Genomic DNA, 27,286 nt, shown 5'->3' with positions numbered 1-27,286 from the left:
TTAAGGATACCAAAACCTTCCAAAGGCTATTTAGGAGCTCCTGCACCCATAGAGTTTCCCTTCTCCCATTCCAAATGGGAACCCAGTTTTTTTAAAAAATCACTAAAATATCATTAAAATTAAACTGTAATAATCTGTGCTTTCAATGAAGCTTGCACAAGAAACAAGTGCTCCCTAAATGTGGAAGAGCACTGAATTGTATGCCAGAAGGAAATTGGTGCAAGGCTTACTCTCCCAATTCTCAGCCCCTTTGCCCCAGTTAGAAGTTAGAATCACTTCAGCTGTGGCTGAGTTCGTAACACTTTTGCCTCGGAGTCAGACGGTTGTGGGTTGAAGTCCCACTCCAGGGACTTGAGCACAAAAATCTTGGCTGACACTCCAGTGCAGTGCTGTCGGAGGTGCCGTCTTTCGGATGAGACATTAAACCAAGGCTCCGTCTACTCTCAAGTGGACGAAAAAAAGATCCCATGACACTATTTCGAAGATGAGCAGGGGAGTTATCCCCGGTGTCCTGGCCAATGTTTATCCCTCAATCAACAGTGTGAACCGTGGCTCACGTAATGGCACTTTCACCTCTAAGTCAGAAGGTTGTGGGTTCAAGTCCCACTCCAGAGATTTGAGCGCAAAAATCTTGGCTGACATTCTAGTGCAGTGCTGAAAAAGTACTGCACTGTCGGAGGTACTATCTTTTGGATGAGACGTTAAACCGAGGCCCTGTCTGCTCGCACAGGTAGATGTAAAAGATCGCATGGCACTATTTCAAAAAAGAACAGGGGAATTATCCCCGGTGTCCTGACCAATACTTATTCCTCAATCAATATAACAAAAACAGATTATTTGGTCATTATCACATTGATGTTTGTGGGATCTTGCTGTGCACAAATTGGCTGCCGCATTTGCTACACTACAGATGTCTCAGCAAGATCTTGCAAATCCCCTGGGAGGATAGACACACCAACATTAGTGTTCTCGACCAGGCCAACATCCCCAGCATCGAAGCATTGACCACACTCAACCAGCTCCGCTGGGCGGGCCACATTTGGGTCGGGCATGCGAACAGACTCCCAAAGCAAGTGCTCTACTTGGACCTCCTTCATGGCAAGCGAGCCCCAGGTGGGCAAAGGAAACCTTTCAAGGACACCCTCAAAGCCTCCTTGATAAAATGCAACATCCCCACCGACACCTGGGAGTCCCTGGCCAAAGACTGCCCTAAGTGGAGGAAGAGCATCTGGGAGGGCGCTGAGCACTGAGTCTCGTCGCCGAGAGCATGCAGAAAGCAAGCTCAGGCAGCGGAAGGAGCATGCGGCAACCCAGTCCCACCCACCGTTTCCCTCAATGACTGTCTGTCCCACCTGTGACAGAGACTGTAATTCCCGTATTAGACTGTTCAGTCACCTGAGAACTCATTTTTAGAATGGAAGCAAGTCTTCCTCGATTTCGAGGGACTGCCTATGATGATGATGATATGATGACTTCAGCAGTGACTACACTTCAAAAGTACTTAATTGGCTATAAAATACTTTGAGATGTCTGGTGGTCGTGAATGGTGCTATATAAATGTAAGTTTTTCTTTTCTTCTTTACTTAGAAGGCACAAAGTTGTGCAAGATGCACCAGCACTATGGGTTAGCACCATGGGAAAAGATACAAGCATAGCTCACACGTGACACAAAGTAAGTTAATATATTGGTTCTACTGTATTTCAAATAAGTCCTGAGAGTTTGTTTCTGATAGTTTATAATATGATAGCAGCACTGCAAAGAATGGGCATTGATGATAGTTTAAGCAGTTCCGATGATGGTGTTGGAGAAAGTACTTGTCGTTACTTTCTTCATGCCAAGCAGGCTTCAGAATTCCCTAAAGGGACAGCTCAGACATGTAGCCGAATGTCTCCTAGTCCACCAGTTCTCCTGTGTTTCTGGAGCAATATTCACTCCATCGGTGCCTGACCTGGATGCCAGGTTCCCCTCCTCCGCGTCTTCCATGATTGGGCTTCTTTGTATTACAAAGTTGTGGGCAATGATGAAGCTTAAGTTGTCCTCTGATCTATTAAGACATTTGAAGTGCTGCTTCAAGGTGCCAATGCTCCTTAATGATCCCGCAGGCTGCATAGGCCTTATTGCCTCTATGGCATGGTTGCTGCAAGCGAGGTCTCATACATGATTATTCTGACCTTTCGGGTTTTAAGCAGGAGTTGTCAGAAAAGATACCCCGGGATAACTAGCTTGTGGCGGCCAAGCGTTCATATTGACGTTGCCTTTGATCCTTCGATGTCAGCTCTTCCCATCATTGTGAAGCATTGTGATCAAGAATTGGATTGTTCACCCACTAATAGGGAATGTGAGCTGGGTTTATACCATCGTGTCAGGTTGGTTTTACCCAACTGATGATATGTTGTTGCAATTGTGATCCTACTCAATACAAGAGGAACCGCAGATTCTGACATTTATAGTACCTTTTCACATCCTCAGAATACTTTTTAAATGCAGTCATTATTATGCAAGTGAACTATGTTAGATTGCAAGAATGACCTGATAATCTGTTTATGGTTGAGAGAGAAATGTTGGTTAGAACACTGAGAGAACTCCTTGCTCACAATGGTATTCTTTTTTTACACACACCTGAACAGGTAAACAGGGCCTCAGTTTAACATCCAAAAGATGGCAACTCAAACAGTGCAGCACTCCATCTGTACTGCAATTAATGTCATCTTAGTTCCTGTGCTCATTGAAATGGAGCTTAAAATCACAACATTCAGAATCCGAAGTGAGAGTGTTACTGAATGAGACGAGAATGTGTTAAAGGCATGATTATGTTGCACTGAGAACAGAGTAACTATTTGTACTGTCCTTTTTCTGTCCTTCTGCGCCCGCGTCCTCTGGACTCCGCCCAGAGGCCTCCAACCCGGAACCGGAACCAGAAGTGCAGCCCCACAGCAGACCAAATTGTTCCTCAGAGCCTGCAGGCGGCGGGGAGAAAAGGAGTGGGCGGCGGAGAGGGGCAGCAGAGAGAGAGAGAGAGCGAGAGAGAGACACGCGACGGGGGTGTGAGAGAGAGAGACATGGGGGGGCGGGGGAAGAGATAGATGGGGCAGAGAGAGAGAAGGGGGGTGGGAGAGAGAGCGAGAGAGACAGGGAGCGGGGTGGGGGAGAGAAAGAGAGTGGGGGGGGCGAGAAGAGAGGGGGGGAGAAGAAAGAGAGAGAGGAGGAAAGAGCAAGTGAGAGAGGGGGAAAGAGCGAGATGGGGCAGAGAGAGAGAGAGAGATGAGGGGAAGAGAGAGAGAGAGATGGAGCAAGAAAGAGACCCGGGGTGGGGGGGGGGAAACGAGAGAGGGGGTGGAGGGAAGAGGAGTTGGGGGAAAAAGAGCGAGAGGGGGGGGAAAGAGAGAGGGGGAAGAGAGACAGAGAGGGGGGTGGGGGGGGGGGAGAGAGAGAGGCGGGTGGAAGAACGAGAGACACGGGAGGAGAGAGAGAGAGAGAGAGAGAGAGAGAGACAAGTGGTGGGGGGGGGGGAGAGAGAGAGAGAGACATGGGGGACGGGGGAGAGAGATAGAGACACACTGGGTGGGGAGGGGAAGAGAGAGAGAGACACGGGGGTGGGTGGGGGAGAGAGAACGAGAGAGAGACACGGAGGGAGAGAGAGAAGGGGGGGTGGGGGTAAGAGATAAAGGAAACTCAAGGAAGACGGATCACATTCTTCCAACTCCCTTTACACCCACACCCAATTTCTCGGAAAGCTCGGTGTGTGTGTTACAAGGGACATCGTTGGAGTGGATGAAATCCAGAAATCATGACACTGTCGCCATTTAGTTCATACCCAATAAACCTATTAACAATCTGTGACCCATACACAATGCCCCATCTATAGCGGGCGGGGGGGGTGGTCAGGTCATGCACTTGCGCTGGGATAGGGTACATTGGCTGGGGGAGGGATGCACTTGCCCTAGGGTAAAGATCTAACCTCTCTGGCTTCTGAAGTCAAAATGGATTGAAATACAATTTGCAAAGTCAGAACTTGGGCTGGGCGGTTCCAGGTACACATTTCAGAGAAACTTCAGGGTGTGGCTTATCCTGCAAGGGGACCAATCAGCAATAAGTCATGTGATAATGGAGAACCAATCAGAGACAAGGCAGTCATTTTGGAAGTACAAATAAACGGGTCCTATTTAGAATGAAACATAAATTGGATGCACACTCCTGGCAGGCATCCAGGTCAAACTTTAAAGTGAGAATGGGTGGGAAAAATGTAATTGGAGAGACTCGTACATTTACGAGCCCCCCCCCCCTCCCCCCCTCATATGCACTATTCTCACTGCCATAAACACTTTCACTAGCAGGGATTTCCAGGCTTGCATCTGGCAAGATTTTTCAATCTATTTTATATTTTAATTGATGAAGTTACTGTACAGGAGCATTGAAATTAACAAAGAATCATTAGAGAGAATAAAATGAATAATATACTAGATAATGAGCAATATCAAACACTTTATCTGGCCCTCTTTTATTCTTCATTGAAATACTTGGCAGGGACTGTTTATTATTTAATTTCCTTCGTCGATGTAGTTGATGTTCACAACACAAAGGAAGGGATTACCAGTTAGAAAATCAATGTTACATTGTACATTTAGCCTGAAGTTGGTATCTTTAACATGATCTCAGCCGATCAGTTTTCAGCTGGGCTCCTCTCACATTGTACAGTTTTATGTAAAACAAATAGTGCATAAAGAGAATTATTTCTGATGACAAAAGTACTCATAAAATGGCACACTAAGAGAATGAAGAAAAATGTAACACGTAAATCGAAATTGATTAAACAATATGGGAAAAAACATATAAATTGTAGAGAAAAACTGAAACAAGGTGAATGTATTTCATTTGGAATTACATTTGCTTTCAATGGCTTCACTTATTTCTAGTCATTATGTGCTCTAATATAATCCTTTTTATATGAAGAGAAAAATATCATCTGATATTCTGTATGAGGATTTTTGAAGCATCATCAAATAAATGAAAGTAGTTGTTCAGTGGACTGAAGCAGTATTTACTGTTAAACAAAATTTATACTTGCTTTGGGCATATTTTCATCTACTATTAATATGATCTCTGCATTTCAGTAGGCAATGGTTCCATATGATAGTGAAAACACTGCTATGCTGTGCATACACTGTCAAAATGATACCAGAAGGGTTCAAAAGAAACGCTACTATCCCTAGCTGTATCTAAATATAACTATTAGAATTTTAACACGGTATTGTCCTCGGTATATTAATCATGATCGAAGCAAAAAGAGTGGAAACACATTGTCTGTCTTACACCACAACTAGTAAAATCATTTTCTATTTTCTACAATCCATGAGTGGAATAAATTACCTTCCTATGATTAAAATATGCTTATAACTTTCTTTATTTAATAAGTTGTATTCCAAATCAGCATCTTAAAGGGAAGCATATTTCTTCACATTGCTAACTAAATTGTTTTCTAAATCAATTATTAAAGAGTTATTAATTTATTGAAAAATATTATGAAATTTAAATTTGATCAGTTTATGCAGTGTCCCACTGTTTTTGTTAATTTGGGGGTTTTGCTCCACAGTTGCAACAGGTTTATATCCTGTCTACTGCAATAAATGAATGCTTTGCAATGTTATAATAATGAAGTCGTATTTTTGTACAGTTCAAGCTATTTCTATGGAAGTTCAACTAGGTCAAGCAGATTTATGAAACAATACAGTGAAAAATACATTCAGATAATTCTGGAATAGCACACGAGCCACAATTATTATTATTTTTTTTTTTTTAAGTATTTGACATATATTTTGCAAGCTTTTATTTGCACAATTTTAGTAGCTCCCCAGACATTTATGAAACTGAATTAGCTATAATGTTGTATATCAAGATATCAAGATTATACTCGATACCATTTTCTATTTATTACAAAGTCAAGCATATCACAGATTAAAAATGTTCTTCTCGTTGTCAAAGTGTGTTAATATACGTCACCTCTGGAAAAACAGTCACTTTTATTTTAATTATGCAATTTTAGAGAAGAACTCTAAGGCAAAGATTATATTTAATATTTATATACACAGAAAGGCTTGGTAAAAATGTCGAGACAAACAATTAATAAAAAAACTAATTATATTGCCTGTACAGCAACATACACAGCATCCAAAGCAAAATGGGGGAACTGGAGGAAATAATTTGTAGAGAGGAACTAGATGTAGTAGGGATAATACAATCATGGCTGCATAAAGAACAGGATTGGCAATTAATTTTTGCAGGATATAACGTTTTTAGAAAGGGGAGGGAAGGAAGAAGGGGAATGGGGTACATGTACTAATTAGAGAAGTTAATGGAGGTAAAAAAAAAATGGACACCATTAAGATGGATTGACATAAAAAGATAAGAAGGGATCAATCACACTAATAGGGGTGTACAACAGACCACATAATAGTGGAAGGGAAGCAGAGCAAGAAATAAATAGGCAAATTTATGATTTGGGGCCGAAATTGCCCTCCGCCCCAAATTGGGTGCACAATTCGAATTAAATGATTATTCTCCATCCCAATCCATGGCCTCCATTGTCGGGCTGATTTCAGAGTCGGCAGACAATGAAAATAAAATGGCGGCTGCGGCGAAGCGCCCTCCCCTTTAAGGGCAGACGTGCCATCCAACCACTGGCAGCTTCCCGCCAAGAAAAACTGTTGGGGGCACCGAGCGGCAGCCGCTCCACTCTCACGGGGCAATTTCCCTTAAGAAAGGGGTGATCGCAGAACAGTAAGGGGTTGGTGCATGCCCAATGGAATGGGCACATCGGGCGGGATGGAAATTGTTTCCACCGCTCCAGGCCCGGGGCAATTTCTGATGGGTCAGCCCATCCACCTGCCCCTGGTCAGAAAGGCCTTATGCCCCATTATATGGACCTTAAGGAGGGAAGCAATTTCAGTCCCATAGAATAATAATGTTGCGAGATTTCAACTACCTTCAAATAAACTGACAAGAGGTCGTGAAAGTGGAAAAAAGAAATTGAGTTTTTACCGTGTGGACAGGACCTATTTCTTACCCAGTCTGCAAGAAACCCAGCAAGAGAGGAATCCCTGCTGGATCTACTAATAGGAAGCGAACCAAAACAGATAAGAGAAGTAAGTATAGGGGAGCACCCAGGCAATAGTGATCACAATATTAAAAGGTTTAAAATAATGATTGAGAGAGAGATAAGTAAGACAAAGACCAAAGTAATAGATTGGGAAAAAAGCTAATTATGAGGGGATGATGATGGAACTAGGGAAAGTAATCTGGAAAAAAATATTGACAAACAAACAGAACAGTAGTGGGAAATAATTAATAATCAGGAGAAATCTCTCTCCTCTGAAAAACAATAACAAACTAGCCAATAATGAGACACCATGGATGTCAACAGATAAAGGTAAAATTTAAACTCAGAAAAAGGCATACACTAAGTAGATAGACAATAAAGGAGAGGATGACAAAGGGGAATATGAAGAGGTTAGATGAAATGATCAAAGAATATAAAAAAGGTTTCAAAAGGGAAAGTCAAGCTTGACCAATTTTATTGAATTCTTGAAATTATAGAAAGAGTAGACAAGGGTAATGTAATGGATGTAATATACATGGACTTTCAACAGGCCGTCGATAATAGTAGACTCATGACTAAGGTCAGAGCATGTGGAGTCAGGGGACAAATAGCAGAATGAATAGCAAACTGGCTATAAAACAGAAAACAGAGTATGGGTTAAAGGTAGTTCCTCAGACTGGCTGAAGTTGGGAAGTGGTGTACCACAGAGATTTGTGCTGGGTCCACTGTTGTTCACAATTTATATAAATGATTTAGACAAGACAGTTGGTAGTACAATATCAACATTTGCAGGGCATAGTTAATACTGAAAAGGACCATGGCAAAATACAAGTTGGCAATGGCCTGACAGAAAAACTGTCAGCGTTCCCCGTCATTACTCCTCTGAAAGTGACTGCAACTTCTGCAATCAGCACTTGCGCAGATAAAGGCAGAAATCCAGAAGTTGCTGTCAGTCATTTCCTGCTCCTCCATAGCGGTTACACTGTGGAATTCTCCAGAGCCGGCAATCAATTCAAATCACAATTCCTGGTGAAAACTTCCCCTATGACTCTGGAATTTTGCTCTTACAAATTCTGAAAAAGTCTTGTTGAAAGAGGTGTAACTGGGTTTCTAACAGTGTAATGATGGCTGAACAACCATTCTGGCCCCGAAAAACTAATTTTATATTTGTGAAATGTCAAATTTTTCTATTAATATGATAAGAATTACAAGGCTTTTAATATAATTTTATTTTTTAAATGTGTTTATGATATTTCGGCTTCTACCGCAATCCTATGTATATGTCCCAATCTTTATTTCATTCTCTGTAAAATTTATAAAAAGTAAATTCTAATGTGTGCATTTTACTTCCTGGTTTACTGTCTGAGAATTCTTCAATGTGATTGGCTGCTTAGCCTGCTTTATGACATCACTGTTGCTGAATGCTAGTGATTCGCTTGATTTTGTGCCAGATTCAAACTAAGATCAGAAGAGCTGAAATTCATGCCACAGAGATCGCTAGATCTTTGTGAGCAGCTTTCTTTGAGGTCTGCGGCAAACGTCGTTGCTTTGCCCCTGACCGTAAATTCCAAGCCATTAACAAACTTGCAGAATTGGTGTGAAAATGGAGAAAGAGCGAGCGAAAGAGCGAGTATTTATATAGTGTTTTTCACAATCTCAGGACATCTCAAAGCACTTTACAGCCAATTAAGTGCTACCTGGCATCCAGGCAGAGAGTTAGAAGCAGGAAATTTGCCTCATACTATTCAAAGTACATCATACATTACACAGAATTACATGGAATTTACAGCACAGAAACAGGCCTTTTGGTCCAACTGGTCTATGCCGGTATTGATGCTCCACATGAGCCTCCTCCCACCCTACTTCATCTAACTCTATCTGCATATCCTTCTATTCCTTTCTCCCTCGTGTACTTATCTAGCTTCCACTTAAATGCATCTATGCTATTTGCCTTAACTGCTCCATGTGAAAACAAGTTCCACATTCTAACCACTCTCCCGAATTCTTTATTGGATTTATTAGTGATTATCTTATGTTTATGTCGCCTAATTTTGGACTCCCCCACAAGTGTAAACATTTTCTCCATGTCTACCCTGTTGAACCCCTTCATAATTTTAAAGATCTCTATTAGGTCACACCTCAGCCCTTTCTTTTCTAGAGAAAAGAGCCGAGTCTGTTCAGACTTTCTCAATAATTGTGCTCCCTCAGTTCTAGGATCATCCTTGTAAATCTTTTTTACACATTCTCCTGTGTTTCTATATCTGTTTTGTAATATGGAGACCAGAACTGTGCGCAGTATTCTAATGTAGTCTAACCAAGGTTTAACATAACTTCTCTGGTGAAGTGAATGTGCTGTTGCATGAGTTGGCATGAGGAGAGTTTCCTTGTATGGAGTGTACATATCAGGCAGGAGATGATGGCCAGGCTCAGTGCAGTCTACAGTACTTACAGGCCATGGGAAGAGACATGGGAGAAGATGGCACACTTTAAGGAACCTGGTATGAGAACCCAAAATCAGGTAGATGGATCAAGATTTTATGCCACAAATGATGTCAGTCAACGCGTTCCAAATTTACTTCTCACCCATGCCAAACCCTTACACAACCTTGCAATCTGGCATTGCATTTCATACATACACATACCTCAGCAAGGGTACACAATCAAGATTCAACATACAATTAAAGTCTTGCCACAATCACTTTTGCCATGGATTTCGCACATCAAAGCATTGAAACACAAACCTAGTGACTTATTGATAGGCAAAGTGGGCTTCAGTTTGTGCATATGAAAGTTATCGGTGAGCATCTGTATTTTGAGAAATGTACCATAGCACTGATATTGGACATTTATGTCATGCTAATCAGTGGGAAAGGAGATGAATAGTGACTGACCTGCTTTCTTGGTGCACAGGATTTCTACATCTTCCCTTACATTAAATGAACCTATTTAAACTCTGATTCCTTTCCAATGAACAGGAAGACATATTTATGCTTTTTGCTCTCATTTGACTTTATCTTTAACTCTGTATTTTAGATTTTTCCACATTATGTTCTATTATTTGCTCAAGAATATTGACAATCGACTTTTTGGCCTTACTAATGTTACAATATAGCCAACTTCTATTATGCGTAGGTGAGGAGCCCGGATTAATTCACACTCCAATTTTCCATCTCTCCAAGGGGAAGTGTTTATTTTCTGCTTAATGTCTCACCCTGACAATCAAGCCAAGATTGGGAACTTATGTGGGAGACGTGCCTGACTTTTACAAGCTACCTATCTATATTTTAAGGTTGGTAAGTTGCAGTATGCATAGTTTGTATCATGTTTTAAAATCAATGTTATTACCAATAAGGACATAATTCATTCATATCATTATTCTGTAATTAGAATAAAAACTGCCAAAGACACTTGAGTATCACAAAATGAAAGGGTACTGATTATATTTTATCTTAGAAGGAAGTCAGCCTATAAAAATCAGGATGAAAATTACAAAGATAAGTATAAAGGAGAAGGGCCTCGGTCCAACTAGCTCATCTTCCATAAGACTGCTGAAAAGAAATTAATTTCAGATTAAAACAGTACAAATAAGCATATTGTTTTATGTAACCTAAAGTACATTGTGAGCTCGCTCTCTCTTCTAACAGAAAACAGAGAGTCGGGATAAATGGTTCATTCTCGGGTTGGCAATCAGTAACTAGTGGGGTGCTGCAGGGATCAGTGCTGGGACCCCAACTATATACAATCTTTTTAACGACTTGGAAGAAGGGACTGAGTGTAATATAGCCAAGTTTACTGACAATACAAAGATGGGAGAAAAAGCAATGTATGAGGAGGACACAAAAAATCTGCAAAAGGACATAGACAGGCTAAGTGAGTGGGCAAAAATTTGGCAGATGGAGTATAATGTTGGAAAGTTTGAGGTCATGCACTTTGGCAGAAAAAAAAAATCAAAGAGCAAGTTATTATTTAAATTGAGAAAGATTGCAAACTGCTGCAGTACAGCGCGACCTGGGGGTACTTGTGCATGAAACACAAAAGGTTAGTATGCAGGTACAGCAAGTGATCAGGAAGGCCAGTGGAATCTTGGCCTTTATTGCAAAGGGGATGGAGTATAAAAGCAGGGATGTCTTGCTACAGTTATACAGGGTATTGGTGAGGCCACACTGCGTACAGTTTTGATTTCCATATTTACGAAAGGATATACTTGCTTTGGAGGCAGTTCAGAGAAGGTTCACTAGGTTGATTCCGGAGATGAGGGGATTGACTTATGAGGAAAGGTTGAGGAGGTTGGACCTCTACTCATTGGAATTCAGAAGAATGGGTGATGATCTTATCGAAACGTATAAGATTATGAGGGGGCTTGACAAGGTGGATGCAGAGAGAATGATAGGGGAGAATAAAACTAGGGGGCATAATCCTAGAATAAGGGGCCGCCCATTTAAAATTGAGATGAGGAGGAATTTCTTCTCTGAGGGTTGTAAATCTGTGGAATTCGCTGCCTCAGAGAGCTGTGGAAGCCGGGACAGTGAATAAATTTAAGACAGAGATAGACAGCTTCTTAACCGATAAGGGATTAAGGAGTTAGGGGAAACGGGCAGGGAAGTGAACCCGAGTCCTTGATCGGATTCGCCGTGATCGTATTAAATGGCGGAGCAGGCTCGAGGGGCTGTATGGCCTACTCATGCTCCTATTTCTTATGTTCTTATATACACAAAATGAGAAATGGGCTTGATTTAGCTCATTAGCCTTATGTTATACATTTTTCTCTAGTTAATCTTGCAAAATGGCCTGACCATTGGCTCTGTCGTGGAAACTAAACAGTTAAATAAGAAAAACTAGGCGAGTTACGAGTGATGAATAACAATGGAAAAAAAGTACTGGTGCAGGATTGTCTAAGTAACAACTTGCCTCAGTTAATAGAACTCTTGCATCAGAATCAGAAGGTTGTGATTCAAACTCCCTCCTAGATTAAGCACATAATCTAGACTTGCACTTCATTGCAGTACTGAGGGAGTATTACATTGCCACAGGTACTGCCATCTGGATGAGCTATTAAGTATCTCATGACACTATTTGAAAGGCAGTGAGCTGTCCTGACGAACATTTTTCCCTTAATACTACCAAAAGAAAATCCAGATTAATTAATCGAACATCTTATCGCTATTTGTGGGATATTACCATTTCTTATAGTCACTGTAATTGATTGCCTACAAAGTGCTTTGAAAAACCTCAGGTATTGTAAGATATCATTCGGGGAAATTTTCTGCTTTGGTGTTGTCAACACATACTGGAAATGCATATTAGGAAAGTTTGTTCTCCCAGCCTGTAATTTTCTGTTCATTAAAATTAATGGACAGAAAATCATGGGCTGGGGATGTGTAATGTTGTGCTATGTGCTCCCAATGTTTGCCGAGAATGCCAAAGCAGAAAATCTTCATTTATATAATTGTGAGTCTTTATTTCTTTTATCTTAGAGGAACCATAACATTTTATGATCTAATCTATAAGTGACATATTTGAGTACTCTGATTTTACAATTAGAAGCGGAAGTGAACGGTATACATGCCATATTTTACTGTAGTAAACGATTGAGTATGAGTGACACAGTGACATGAAATTGGAGACTCTAATTAGATTATTTCTAAACCATCAAATTTATGTAATTAACAAATGGTTTATAAAAGCAGTAACCAGAAACGAATCCAATGAGGCAACAAAGACAAAAATTATAATTCAATGGAAATGAGCTAGGTATAATACAAAGTAATACAAATCTGAGGAGCAAATGCCAACACTAAAACAAGCTATTGTATCTATCGGACTTTATAATCTTCAATAATACTGCTCATAGCGCAATAATGTGCATTTGGCATAACACCTCTATAATTGGGTGGATAAGGGTGAAGTAATTTAATAGGTGTGAAATGGCTAGAAAAGGAGCTTTTGAATTATTCACAGATCATATCACAAAACCGCACAAAGAATGTGTGCAAACTGACCCCTGGCATTCTCACCCGAATCCTTTTATAATAGCACAGCAACATAAAAGTTTGTGCCACAAAGAGCATAAAGGAATTAACACATAGCTAACTGCATATGCTTTCAGGGCTTTACTGCATAAAGGATGAAAAACATTCTAAACTATGTCAAAGCCCAAAGAAAACTAAGTCACTTTTTTTATCATTTAAATTGGAAGCTAGCCTATTTAGATGATAGTTTTTCTCTTTTATTTAAGAATAAATCAAGTTGATGTAATTACTGACTAATGCCACTTGCAAACACTATGCACAGCTCTTAATTTATTCAGCAATCTTCTTTTGCATCCGTGGAGGGTCATTTTAATCTGGAGTAACTACAGAACTGCCTTAATCTGAATAATTGCCCAACATCAGCTAAGAAACGTTGACAATTTTCTACACATTGTGCATTGTGAGGGGGAGTGATCGTCATGGTGATGACATGACATGAAGACATGATGATGATGATGGTGTGGTTATTAGGTGCAGGTCAGTACCAAGCCTAAGATTTGATATGTTATAAATAATACCCAAAATGAAATAGCCCAGAACAAGATAAAGGTTTTTTCAAAGAACTCACTACTTAATTTTCATACAAGTTAAATTACTTACACCATAGGACCAATGAAATGTAGAGGTAAAACAGTCAGTACTAGCTGACGAGGATAAGGTTACCAGACACAAATAAATTCATCATAATAATAGTAGCACAGTGTTTTGGAGCATCATTGCACAGCATGATAAACAGATGGGACAGGATGTGCCTCTACAATCCTACATACTGTGAGTTCCTAATATCAGCCATGTTATGGAGAGATGCTGAACAAATATTTAGTGCTTCCAAATAAAGGGGAAGGGCAATCACTGGGTTACCTTCATTCCCTGCTAGTGGTGGCCAAAGTAGCAGCAGCAGAGGACTCAGTGCAAATTGTTCACTCACTCAAGCACAGTTGATGCATGGCCTAGGAGACGTATTCACTATATTACCAGACTGAATAGAGAGATAACGCTTGAAGCCAAGGTATTAGATGAGCTCAAAATTCCAATTAAACACCTGCACCAAAGTGTACTGGGTGGCTTATGGGTTAGCATACTGTCATTTCACCTTTAAATTCATCTTCTCCGTTGATAAATATGTTTGGCCATACATACCAAAAAGATGCCAGGTTCAGTCTGACCTCCGTTGGAGTGCTATAGTTAGCCTAGTGCCATTGGGTTAGAAAGGGGGAAATTAGCCAGATTGCCTACTCCTGAGCACTATCCAGCAATCCCTGCTAGAAGTGCACATGTGTGATTGTCTGATGAGGACAGAATCAGGCTCAACTCTGCTGTCCCTTGCAGCCAAATAAGTTGTTGACACTCACAGTCAAAGTCCACACATGAAAAATGGCTTCTTAAATGTGGTGCTGCAGGGTTACCAGTACTGTACTTAAATGAAGAGTCAATGCTTTCAGGCGAGAAATGGAGAAGAGGTTATACTGGCTAAGAAAATTGGGGAGAGAGAAAAAATGGAAAGGGCCTGGGCTTGAATTCAGTCAGAACAAATGGGAAGAAAATCTTTGCATCCTGTAATGGTCCAAAGTGAAATGAACTTGCACTTTCTCAACCTTGATATCAGTGGGTGTGGACCCTTAACATAGAAACATAGAAAATAGGTGCAGGAGTAGGCCATTCAGCCCTTCTAGCCTGCACCGCCATTCAATGCGTTCATGGCTGAACATGCAACTTCAGTACCCCCTTCCTGCTTTTTCGCCATACCCCTTGATCCCCCAAGTGGTAAGGACTTCATCTAACTCCCTTTTGAATATATTTAGTGAATTGGCCTCAACTACTTTCTGTGGTAGAGAATTCCACAGGTTCACCACTCTCTGGGTGAAGAAGTTTCTCCTCATCACGGTCCTAAATGGCTTACCCCTTATCCTCAGACTGTGACCCCTGGTTCTGGACTTCCCCAACATTGGGAACATTCTTCCTGCATCTAACCTGTCTAAACCCGTCAGAATTTTAAACGTTTCTATGAGGTCCCCTCTCATTCTTCTGAACTCCAGTGAATACAAGCCCAGTTGATCCAGTCTTTCTTGATAGGTCAGTCCCACCATCCCGGGAATCAGTCTGGTGAATCTTCGCTGCACTCCCTCAATAGCAAGAATGTCCTTCCTCAAGTTAGGAGACCAAAACTGTACACAATACTCCAGGTGTGGCCTCACCAAGGCCCTGTACAACTGTAGCAACACCTCCCTGCCCCTGTACTCAAATCCCCTCGCTATGAAGGCCAACATGCCATTTGCTTTCTTAACCGCCTGCTGTACCTGCATGCCAACCTTCAATGACTGATGTACCATGACACCCAGGTCTCATTGCACCTCCCCTTTTCCTAATCTGTCACCATTCAGATAATAGTCTGTCTCTCTGTTTTTACCACCAAAGTGGATAACCTCACATTTATCCACATTATACTTCATCTGCCATGCATATGCCCACTCACCTAACCTATCCAAGTCACTCTACAGCCTCATAGCATCGTCCTCGCAGCTCACAGTGCCACCCAACTTAGTGTCATCCGCAAATTTGGAGATACTACATTTAATCCCCTCGTCTAAATCATTAATGTACAGTGTAAACAGCTGGGGCCCCAGCACAGAACCTTGCGGTACCCCACTAGTCACTGCCTGCCATTCTGAAAAGTACCCATTTACTCCTACTCTTTGCTTCCTGTCTGACAACCAGTTCTCAATCCACATCAGCACACTACCCCCAATCCCATGTGCTTTAACTTTGCACATTAATCTCTTGTGTGGGACCTTGTCGAAAGCCTTCTGAAAATCCAAATATACCACATCAACTGGTTCTCCTTTGTCCACTTTACTGGAAACATCCTCAAAAAATTCCAGAAGATTTGTCAAGCATGATTTCCCTTTCACAAATCCATGCTGACTTGGACCTATAACATAAATTGACTATCTCATTCAGAGCAGCGAAAAGAGGGGAATTATTATGGAATGTTGCAAAATGGATAGGGTTAAGGTACTTAGTTGGGGAAGTATAAATGGCCAGGAATTTCCTTGCGCACTGTTTGGGGGCGGTAAAATCCATGAGGCGGCGTGACTTCCTGCGGCAGGCACGGAAGTCCTGTCCTGCTCGTGAAATTGGGATTACCGTCCCCGAGAGGATATGGCACACAAAAAAACGTCTTCCACTTCCTCTCTGGGGTGCTAACAGGGCAGCAGCGAAGCAAGTGCGGTGTTTAGTGCTGCCGCGTAGGAGGGGCCTGCCCCTTCATTAAAGGGGACTCCGCAGGGCCCAACCTGGACCATCAGGGAACGGGGTGCCGGGCCATCAGCCTGGCACTCAAGCAGAGTGCTGCGCTGCCAGATTGTGGCACGGTCTCCGTATTCAAGAAGACAATGGGCCGCGACCAGTAAGTCGAACGATTTTAAAACATTTTATTCACGTGCGTGCCACCTTCCATGTATGCGCCCCCTGAAGCTGTCGCTGGCATTGCCCGGCACAACTTCAGGGAGCGATACCAAATTTTTGCTCTGGGTGAAAATGGGTCTCTGTGCACAATGATGATGTTGTCATTGGCGGCGCAGCGGAGCGGGGCTCCACTGGCTACCGCCGCCGCTAAACCCCCGCGGAATTTAGGAGTCGTTAATGGCGATGCGCCCAGGCAAAAAGGAATTTGTGCCCAGTTAGAGCCAATGGGAGGCTCAAATGACCCGAATTTCTCCCCCAATTAACATTACTATGCATCAGGATATGGTGATAGAGTGCAAGAATTAGAAAAGTATTCTGTTTCCCAGCACTGCGGTTCCTCACGATGGTGAGCATAAATCTTCGCCAAAAACAATTTTTTGAAAATCCATCTAAAAATTTGATTTTTTGTAGCCTTTACAATCTGGTTTAACCTTTGCAATGATTGTGTCAAATGCATGACATTTGTCACTAGCAAGATTTCTGCAAATACAATAAATATTCAATATTAAAGCTGATCTTATTAAGCTGTGTTCCAGATGTGCCCTTTTATTTATCCCCAATGTACATTACACTGTACAGCTGCTCTGGGAGTTCTCCAGTGTCTTTAATGTGCTATATTGCCACAACTCACTCTACCAAGATTCATGCTGAAGAAACCCTTTGTCATTGGCAGTAGTCTTTAATTAACATCCTGCATCTATGAATTATGAATCATAGAAACAGTTACATTCTCCAGAAAAAGCTATTTCAAAAATCCCACTGAAAAATGTAGAATATTTAGTTCTCATGCAGTTATCAAACATAATTGTTTGGAAAGAAAGAAATATATCTCTTTACCCATTTCCCTGCATCATGATTTAATGAAGGTTAGAAACTGGCCATCCACTTCTGAGACCTGGGTTCAAATCCAGCCTCAATTGATAGGATGTATGCCACATAAGGCAACTAGCTGAAGATCTTGTATCACAATCCATTTGCACAGAATGAAACTGCCCCTTGTTTAGCTACTAAATTGGTAATCTCACGCAGTTACCACTGGACGGCAGGAAATGGAAATCATCACACTGGCGTATTCGGGTGTGATCATCTGAGGTTGGAGCTGATGGACATTGTTTTGGATAGGGTCAAATAATAGAAACATTTCTACTTATCAATAACAGCTTGCATTTATATAGCGCCTTTTTAACATAGTAAAAATATCTCAAGGCGCTTCACAAGAGCGATTATCAAACAAAATTTGACACCAAGCTTCATAAAGGGGTATTAGGACAGGCTCCAAGGCAGATTTTAAGGAGCAAATAAAAGAAGGAGGGAGAATAGAGAGGTGGAGTGCTTTAGGGAGGGAATTCCAGATCTTAAGGTCTAGGCAGCTGAAAGCACACCATTAGCAGCTGAAAGCACAGCTGCTAATGGTGGAGCAATGAAAATCGAGGATGCACAAGAGGCTCACAGGGATCTCGGGGCAGTGGGGGTTGTAGGGCTGTAAGAGGTTCCAGAGATAGGGAGCATTGATGCCATTGAGGGATTGGAGCACAAGGATGAGAATTTTAAATTGAGGCGTTGCCGGAAGGGCACCAATGTAGGTCAGCAATCACAGTGGTGACAGGTGAACGGGACTTGGTGCAAGTTAGGATACGGGCAGCAGAGTTTTGGATGGGCTCAAGTTTACGCAGGGTGGAAGGGGGGAGGTCGGACAGAAGAGCATTTGAATAGATGAGTCTGGAGATAACAAAGGCATTCATCAGTGCCGTTCATTAAATAAACTTGTTGAGACTTTCACAAAATAGTGACACTGGTAACTGTTGTTATTTTTGGTATAATCTATTGTTTTCCACATGTGGCTATTAAACTACACATCTGAGATCTTAGAATATATTGCACAGTCATGCTATGATACAAAATTTAAACAATGAATGGAACCGAAGCATAAAACATGAATAATACAGTTGTGAGGTTCCATGACTTGTTAGCTGTCACACTGGAATCCATGCATTTATTATATAATTGCTAACCTTGACCATGTTGTGCCACCGATCTCAGGTGGTTGAGCATTGACATTGTCACATTGCTCTTGAAGACATACAGTCACTATATCAGCTACACTGCCTAAGAGTCTTAGAAACATACAAACATAGAAAATAGGTGCAAGAGTAGGCCATTCGGCCCTTTGAGCCTGCACCACCATTCAATGAGATCATGGCTGATCATTCACCTCAGTACCCCTTTCCTGCTTTCTCTCCATACCACTTAATCCCTTTAGCCGTAAGGGCCATATCTAACTCCCTCTTGAATATATCCAATGAACTGGCATCAACAACTCTCTGCAGCAGGGAATTCCACAGGTTAACAACTCTCTCTGAGTGAAGAAGTTTCTCCTCATCTCAGTCCTAAATGACCTGCCCCTTATCCTAAGACTGTGTCCCCTGGTTCTGGACTTCCCCAACATCGGGAACATTCTTCCCGCATCTAACATGTCCAGTCCCGTCAGAATCTTATATGTTTCTATGAGATCCCCTCTCATACTTTTAAACTCCAGTGTATAAAGGCCCAGTTGATCCAGTCTCTCCTCATATGTCAGTCCAGCCATCCCTGGAATCAGTCTGGTGAACCTTCGCTGCACTCCCTCAATAGCAAGAACGTCCTTCCTCAGATTAGGAGACCAAAACTGAACACAATATTCCAGGTGAGGCCTCACCAAGGCCCTGTACAACTGCAGTAAGACCTCCCTGCTCCTGTACTCAAATCCCCTAACTATGAAGGCCAACATGCCATTTGCCTTCTTCACCGCCTGCTGCACCTGCATGCCAACTTTCAATGACTGATGAACCATGACACCCAGGTCTCGCTGCACCTCCCCTTTTCCTAATCTGCCGCCATTCAGATAATATTCTGCCTTCGTGTTTTTGCCCCCAAAGTGGATAACCTCACATTTATCCACATTATACTGCATCTGCCATGCATTTTCCCACTCGCCTAACCTGTCCAAATCACCCTGCAGCCTCTTAGCATCCTCCTCACTGCTCACATCGCCACCCAGTTTAGTGTCATCTGTAAACTTGGAGATATTACACTCAATTCCATCATCTAATTCATTAATGTATATTGTAAAGAGCTGGGGTCCCAGCACTGAGCCCTGCGGCACTCCACGCCATTCTGAAAAGGACCCGTTTATCCTGACTCTCTGCTTCCTGCATGCCAACCAGTTCTCTATCCACGTCAGTACATTACCCCCAATACCATGTGCTTTGATTTTGCACACCAATCTCTTGTGCGGGACCTTGTCAAAAGCTTTTTGAAAGTCCAAATACACCACATCCACTGGTTCTCCCTTGTCCACTCTACTAGTTAAATCCTCAAAAAATTCCAGAAGATTTGTCAAGCATGATTTCCCTGGCTGTTGCCATTATTACCAATCCTTTCCTTACGACAGCTACCATTTCAGCTAAATCTAAAGCAGTGCTACCATCTTTTCTAATCCGAATGTTGAAACAAAGCTGCACCCACTATTTCTTAAATAGTCTGCTGATTTCCCTATCACTTAAACATGCCTGACTTTAGTGCTAATCCTAACCTAGTCCAATGCTGCGTAGTTGCTGCAGTTCCTGCTAACTGGCCATAATGGTAAGGCTGCCATCAAAACAGCAGGGTTGCCATCCCATTTCTAGATACATGTTTCTGCTAAATGACGCATAAAACTTCCAGTCACATACAATTTTTTTATTAAAGGCAGAAATAAAATGACAGTATTACATGGAACCATTTTCCATTCTCAAATGAGTTTACCAATAAATTCATTTATTCCCAAACCCTTTCCAATTTAGCAATCTGTGTTTACAATTCCCACTCCTTCACCAGCATCAGCTTTATTATTTTTTTAATTCTATTTTCTTCCTGCAACTTAGAAATTATATATTTTTGTTGTTGCTAAACTACAATATTTAATTTTGCAGAACTTCAAGGCTTAAAACTTAAAACCTCAGGAGAAAATGGGGCTTAATATAGTTTTATTTTTCTCTGTTCTAGATGCTATGATTTTCTTGCCTGGAAATATATGAAGTATTTATTAAATTATGGACTTAATAAAGGGTTCCAAGATTCCCTGAGTGGCATTGGACCACTGTAAATTATGTTCTCAAAATTAATTTTTAACTAGGTTTCCTGTTGCATCTAGAAACGTAAACAAAATTGATTTGAAGCCAATCTCTAAAGAACATTATCCCTTATAGGCAACATTACCTGAATTCGTTTAGTAAACTCAGTAAATGACTTTTGTGGGTGAGGGCTACAGCCTTGGTGACAAATGCACAAACAGAAAGGAAAAGTAAATGGAATAGTGATGCAGGTGGGAAAGAAATAGCAGAGGAAAGTCACACTACCTCTCATTACTGAGAAATACCCACCCTGACGTACCCAGACATTTGATACGAACTCTCACCAAACCTTTGTAATGTTGCCGGCAGATAACTGAGAGGGCTTTATCAGATTTTCAGTGACAGAACAAAACTTCTACGAGGGCGCGAGACTGCCATCTACTGACAGAAAGCTAACACCCCGGAGATGAGAGATGAACACTGGTCGAAAGAAAAGGCAAACGGACTGCTGAATTCGCCTTTCAAAATGGCATTCTTGCTCTGCTCTTGCGATTAAAGTCGCACCAACAGCAACCAACCGTAAGCAGGTTTGCTGATTTTATTCCCTTCTTGCAAAACTGACTAGAAGGTCCTTTTGATAATGTCGTCTTTAATAGCCAAATGTAGCGAAGATCAATGATCTACCCCTCTGCGCTCTCCATCCTAAAATAAAGCCCTAGGGTAGTTTATATTGCATTCCATTGTGGTGTGCTGCAAAAACTGTTGGAAGTACCGTTGAAAACCTGCTTTGAAAATAACCCTCTTACTACAAATCATGATATATATATATTTCAGATTTCGCAATTCTTTAAAATATTGCAATGTTTCGCGGGGATGCCACTTCAAATGTAGCGTCAATGCAGAGTTGACCTGGGAGTCGTCGTATCAGTTTGATTGGGGGCAAGCTTTACAGTGAAAAAAGATACGGTGGCGGCTCGAACCCAGGCGTTATATCCATTAGAGGACGTGAATAATTCACGAGACAACATACACATCTGGGAAAGATGGATCTGTATACGGTTTAATGCTTTACACGTGGGTATTTAGTCATTTTAATATATAAACTCAATACAAGTCACATGCGACTCTGAAACTTCTTACCTGAGATGATGGATGCTGCCCTGAATATGTCTGAAAGTCTATTGTTCAGTGGCTCATAGGGGGAACCGACCAGGTCATGCCCTGTAATTGTAAACCCTGTCAGAGATACAGTCAGAGTTTACTCAGTTATATTATGTATATATGTAAATTATTAGAAATAGCTGTTACGCATGATAAAATGAGAATGGTATCTGTCATACCATGCATGAAACTTTGGTGAATGCTCCAGTATATTCGGAGACATCTCTTCTCGTTCTTCATGCCCCTTTTACACCTGCAGTTGTACAGCGGGCTCTGTTGGACGGCCTCCATGGCGCTGATGCACTCGTTCTTGGCCTCGGGTCCGGTGACCATGCTAGCGCTCCCGGCCAGGCATTGCCTCAGGGTCCGATACTTGCTGCTGCAGGCCGGGTCACTGGTACACAGTTCATTGCCCTTTACACAGTCAACACGGTGAACAGCAGCGGGGACAGGATTGACACCTGCAGTCTGAACTACAGCATCTGGGGGGGGGGGGGTCAACAAGCGAGACATAAACAAGCACACATTAGTTCAAAAGGTTTCATGATCTTCATAAATAATAACAGCAAATCAATAACCATCCTCCCGCCAACACTGCAGATAATTTGCCTTATCTAAAACATTTGACAATAATTATCTAATCTAGAATAATATTGTCTAACACATCAGGAAATTAATAACAATAAAGAAATAAATTCTACACTGGAAGATGAGATTCATTCTGATCACTAGAAGCAGAAGCAGAAGCAACGTCTTTAATTAGCCTTTTTTTATACACCAACAACACTTCTATTTATTTTTTCCAATGTATTACCGAATTTAACGTTTAAATATTACATAATAAAATAGGGCGAGTGTGATTCACGTGGAAACAAATTAAATAGTTTAATCAGCCGTCGGATCTAAGGGGTCCTTTATTTGGCTGATATTTTTTTTAAGTGGCTTTCAACATATCAAAAGAGCCTCAAGACAAAACATACTTCCCTGTTAAGTTTCTGGCAGAACGGTATTGTTAAAGGGTAGATCGAACGATTTGCCAAATTGTCTTACCTATTATGGGCAGAACGAAATACAAGGCTGTAGAAATCATTGCGGTTCAGTTTCTTTTAGCACATCAAAGATGAACAGCTTTGTTTCATTAAGTAGATTCAGCACTTTGACACTCCAGCGTGCAGTACGAACCAACGATGCAAATCATTCCAGTTCAGATCCATTTAGTTTTGGGCACCGACCCCTATAACCAACGAGACAAGATTTCCCCTCACTTTTGTTCACAGCAGTTGAACGATTGGAGAGATAGCTCCTGCGAGCACGATCTGTAAACCCCCTTTTTTATTATACACACAGTATAGATATAAAGAAACCCTCGCCCTACAACATCAGCTGATCCAACGATATAGCCTGAAAGTGCTATCAGAAATCCAGGCGATCCATCAGTCCAGTACCTTGTTCAGCCCACTGCTAACCCTTGTCTCAATGTGTATGATGTATCCAGTACATGCACGCTACCACCACCAGCAGCCTCCTTTGAAATAAGCGTCTGCAGTTTCCTCCAACTCCGATCTAGCATTCAGCCACTTACTTTCCTACGCACCATTTATCCCCCCCCCATCCCCCACCCCTCCCTTAATTTCGTCGCTCTGGGACAAATACGTGACATGTTAGTTACTGGATGATGTGCAGAGTTAAATGATTGTTTCTAATTTCCGTTTGGCGAGAAGCGGCAGCACGCGTGTTGTTATGGGGATTACCATGGAGGGCTCCATACTATTGCTCAGCTCGTGATCTGACCGAGACAGATAGTGAGAGATCGATTGCTTAATATTGAGTGTATCGCTAAAAGATATCAAAGATTAAAAGTTGAGGGAGTGATTACAGCAGGCGTGTCTAACAGCAATTCCTCGCCTACTGCCTGGAGGTGAAAGACTACAGTGCCGAGTTAAGTGACCCCCTCCCCCCTTACATTTGGCGAGTGGAGGAATGAGCAATAAAATCTATATCCATTCCTCAATCTACAGGGCGTTTTGTTCCACTTTCTGATACGTCCAGTTTACACTGGCGGGCAAGTATCCTTCAACAAATTGTTCTGCGAATGGTGCTCCCAACACTTGCCACGGGAGTCTGCCATTCCTTTCGAATTACCGACAGCAATTCATTGACTCCACGCTTGAACTCTTGACAAAAGACGAAGCGGTCAGCTGGGTCACACGGTGCTGCATCTGGCAAACTCGAGAGGGGGCGGTATGAAGGAACGACTTGAAAGGTTGGTGGAAATTCCGACATTATTCTATTGGTATTATCGACACCTGCGATTTGGGAAAGCCGTGGCGAGTGTACGAGGTCTACAACGGCAACAGAATCTATCAATACCATGATACGACTTTCTTGCGGCTTTCCCACCCCTTACAGGAAGGAGTGAAAGGGGAAAAGTGAAGGCACAAAGGTAGAAACTGCTTGTAATAGTACACGGTGTAAAATATGGACGTGTAATCTAAGAACATAAGAAATGGGAACAGGAGTAGGCCGTAAGGCCCCCCGACACTGCCATTTCAATAAGATCATGGCTGATCTTCGACCTCATCTCTACTTTCCCGCGCAATCACCATCTCCTTTGAGTCCCAAAATCTATTGATCTCAGCCTTGAATATACTCAGAGACTCAACTTCTCTAGCCCTCTAGGGTAGAGAATCCCAAAGATTCACAATCATTAGAGTGAAGAGATTTCTCCTTATCTCAGTCGGAAAGGGCCGACCCCTTATCCTGAAACTAGTCCTAGACTCTCCAGCTGGGGTAAACAGCCTCTCAGCATCTATCTCTCAAGCTCTCTAAGAATGTAGGCCCTGAAATTGCCCCTTGCCTGGATTGGGGGCCGCGACTTCCTGCACCTGGCCCGCAAGTCCTGCCCCGCGCGGAATGGGGACATGTGCGCTTCAAAGGTTATGGAGCTTCCTTTGAGCAGGCATTCTCGGGGTGGGAGCGTGGCGCTGAATGCTCTGCATAGCGCTAACAGCACTCCTCCCCTTTAATTAAAGTGGAGGGCCGCTGCGCACTCTGCGGGGCCTTTGATGGCCACCAGGGAGGCGATCGACCAGGCCAACAGCTCGGCGCCCATAATGGAATGTTGCACGATGGCGATCCAGTCGACACGATGGCTGCCATTGTCGGGCCGACGCAAGAGTCAGCCGACAATTAAAAATGGTGGCCCGGGTCGCTGAAGGCCTCCCCTTTAAGGGGCACCCCGGTTGATATCCGCCCATGCCAGCTTCGTGGCTTGTGAAGCAATTTCCCCCACAGGCGCAAAGGGTTGGCGCAGGGCAGTGAGGGTTGGTGTGCACAGCGATGACATCATTGCCAGTTGCGCTTCGGCCCAGATTGCTAATCCAGGGACACGGAGCTGCCGGGACAGCAACCCCACCCCCGCCCCAAACCTCTGAGCAATTTCCCTGGAGGTGCTAGTGCCCCCCTCCCCTGGGCAAAAACACCATTGTGCCCTGTTAGTGCCCCCCAAAATGTGCTAACGGGGCTATTAAAAAGAGACAATTTTGGCCCATATATGTTTCAATGAGATCACCCCTCATTCTTCTAAACCCCAGAGAGTATCGGCCCATGCTACTCAATCTCTCCTCATAGAACAACCCTCACATCCCAGGAATCAATCTAGTGAACCTTCATTGCACCCCCACCAAGTATGTCCTTCCTTAGATAAGGGGACCAAAACTGTACACAGTACTCAGGGTGCGGTCTCACCAAAGCCCTATATTGCAGCAAGACGTCCTTACAACAACTTCCTTGCAATAAAGGCTAACATAGCATTTGCCTTCATAATTGTGTGCTGTACCTGCCTGCTTGTTAACTTTCTGTGATTCGTGAACAAGGACACCTAAATCCCTCTGTATACCTTTTAAAACATATTCTGCTTTTCCATTCTTCTACCAAAGTGGATCATTTCACATTTCCCTACATTATACTCCATCTGCCAGTTTCTTGCCCACTCACTTAACCTGTCTGTATCCCTTTGCATCCTCCTCATAGCTCACTTTCCCATCGAAAGCCTCATTATATCTATTTCTTATACATATTAGAGTACAATAACCTTCTGAGCAGGTTTAAAGAGCTTCGATGTTTATGGAAACATAGTTAAAGTGTATTATCATGTTGCACTTTAAAATATAAGTTAAAAGCGGATTGCTGTTCTACATCGGCACGACTCCTATCTTATTTCACTATAAATAGGAAATTATTTCAGAACCTGGCAGATTGTGGTTCCCCTTGTTAACCTGTTTTCCCCGCGTAATGAATTAATTCCAAATTTAAAGCCAAGCTGCGGAGCCTTACCAAAGTTAACAAAAAGTAAATTATCATGGGAAGCCTTTAGTTTTATTATAAAACGCCAGACTAGCGGCATTGCCCCCGATTCAACATCGACACAATAAACCCACAGATAAGCGATTGGCTTCACGTTTAGTCCGATTTGTGCTGAAGAAAAGAACAGTGAAAGTCAGGTGGGGTTGAAATGACGACCTCTCATCAATTGTCAAATGGCTGTTGAGTAAATAACGGTGGCATCTGCCGCTGGTCAGACAAAACGGCAAGATAACAGATGGTTCAAGCATTGTCCTGTTTAGTTAAGTTCCCATAAGCAGAGTCCAAATTATACTCCACGCGTAAATCTTGAGAACAAATCATGGAACAATTAAAGCAATCGCCCGAATTTTCCATGGGGATTAGGTAAACACTTCTAAATACATGACATGCACGCCCTTCTCGGGGTGGTAGGGTTTCAAGGCTCCAAGGCATCATATATCATGTGTACTCTAAGCTATAATAGCAGCGGCCGCAGGACAGTTTGTCTGGGGCCAATATAGCTGTAGAGTGTAACAGTGTAGAAAATAGATCGTGGAAACCCAGGGTAACACAATAGGAATGCAAAAGTACTAATATATCCCATGAGGGTTTGCAATGAATGCAAAATGTTCAAAGCAGATGCTTGGTCCGATCGATTGGTACACAGATCTTGGGAGCCGAAAGTCCATGGGGACAGGGGAAGGGCACATCTTGACAGAAGTGCTGCGATTCGCTCACCTGGGACTTCTGCTGTTAAATCCGGCAAAGTTTGTGGAGTCAAAGGGAAGCTTTTTAATTTGAATGGCAGTGGCAGCCACTTGAGATGCAGCTAGGCACATGTCCACTGAAGAAACCGCAAATTTTAGCAGAACGGTAGCTGGCTGAAGGGAGGTGGAGGTGGCCGGGAGGGAGCTATTTTGATGGACCTAACCAAAAGAAGCCCAACAAAGGCAAAACGAACCTTCCCAACTAAATTATAACGTTGTTATCAGTATCTATAAAACATTCTATACCCGGGGGTGCCCACTGGTAGTGAAATCGAAGGGAGGGAAGAACTGTTGCAATGAGGAACTGTACACGACACAATATAAATGGCATGGCA

General features: G+C 42.4%; 1 protein-coding gene across 1 annotated transcript in view; it reads right to left on the bottom strand.

The window, feature by feature from the left end:
* The window catches only part of gfra1b (gdnf family receptor alpha 1b), a 367,204-nt gene that overhangs the window by 270,093 nt on the left and 69,825 nt on the right, over positions 1 to 27,286 (bottom strand). Inside the window, exons 2-4 of the mRNA XM_070874977.1 lie at positions 22,891 to 23,074; positions 22,020 to 22,322; positions 21,820 to 21,915 (exon numbers count right to left, since the gene is read on the bottom strand). Coding sequence (XP_070731078.1) covers positions 21,820 to 21,915; positions 22,020 to 22,322; positions 22,891 to 22,930 — 439 coding nt within the window. The 5' untranslated portion in view covers positions 22,931 to 23,074. The remainder of the gene's footprint in view (positions 1 to 21,819; positions 21,916 to 22,019; positions 22,323 to 22,890; positions 23,075 to 27,286) is intronic.

Source organism: Pristiophorus japonicus, chromosome 3 (assembly GCF_044704955.1).
Source record: "Pristiophorus japonicus isolate sPriJap1 chromosome 3, sPriJap1.hap1, whole genome shotgun sequence".
Taxonomy (NCBI): domain Eukaryota; kingdom Metazoa; phylum Chordata; class Chondrichthyes; family Pristiophoridae; genus Pristiophorus; species Pristiophorus japonicus.
This window is presented reverse-complemented; position numbering and strand designations above follow the sequence as displayed.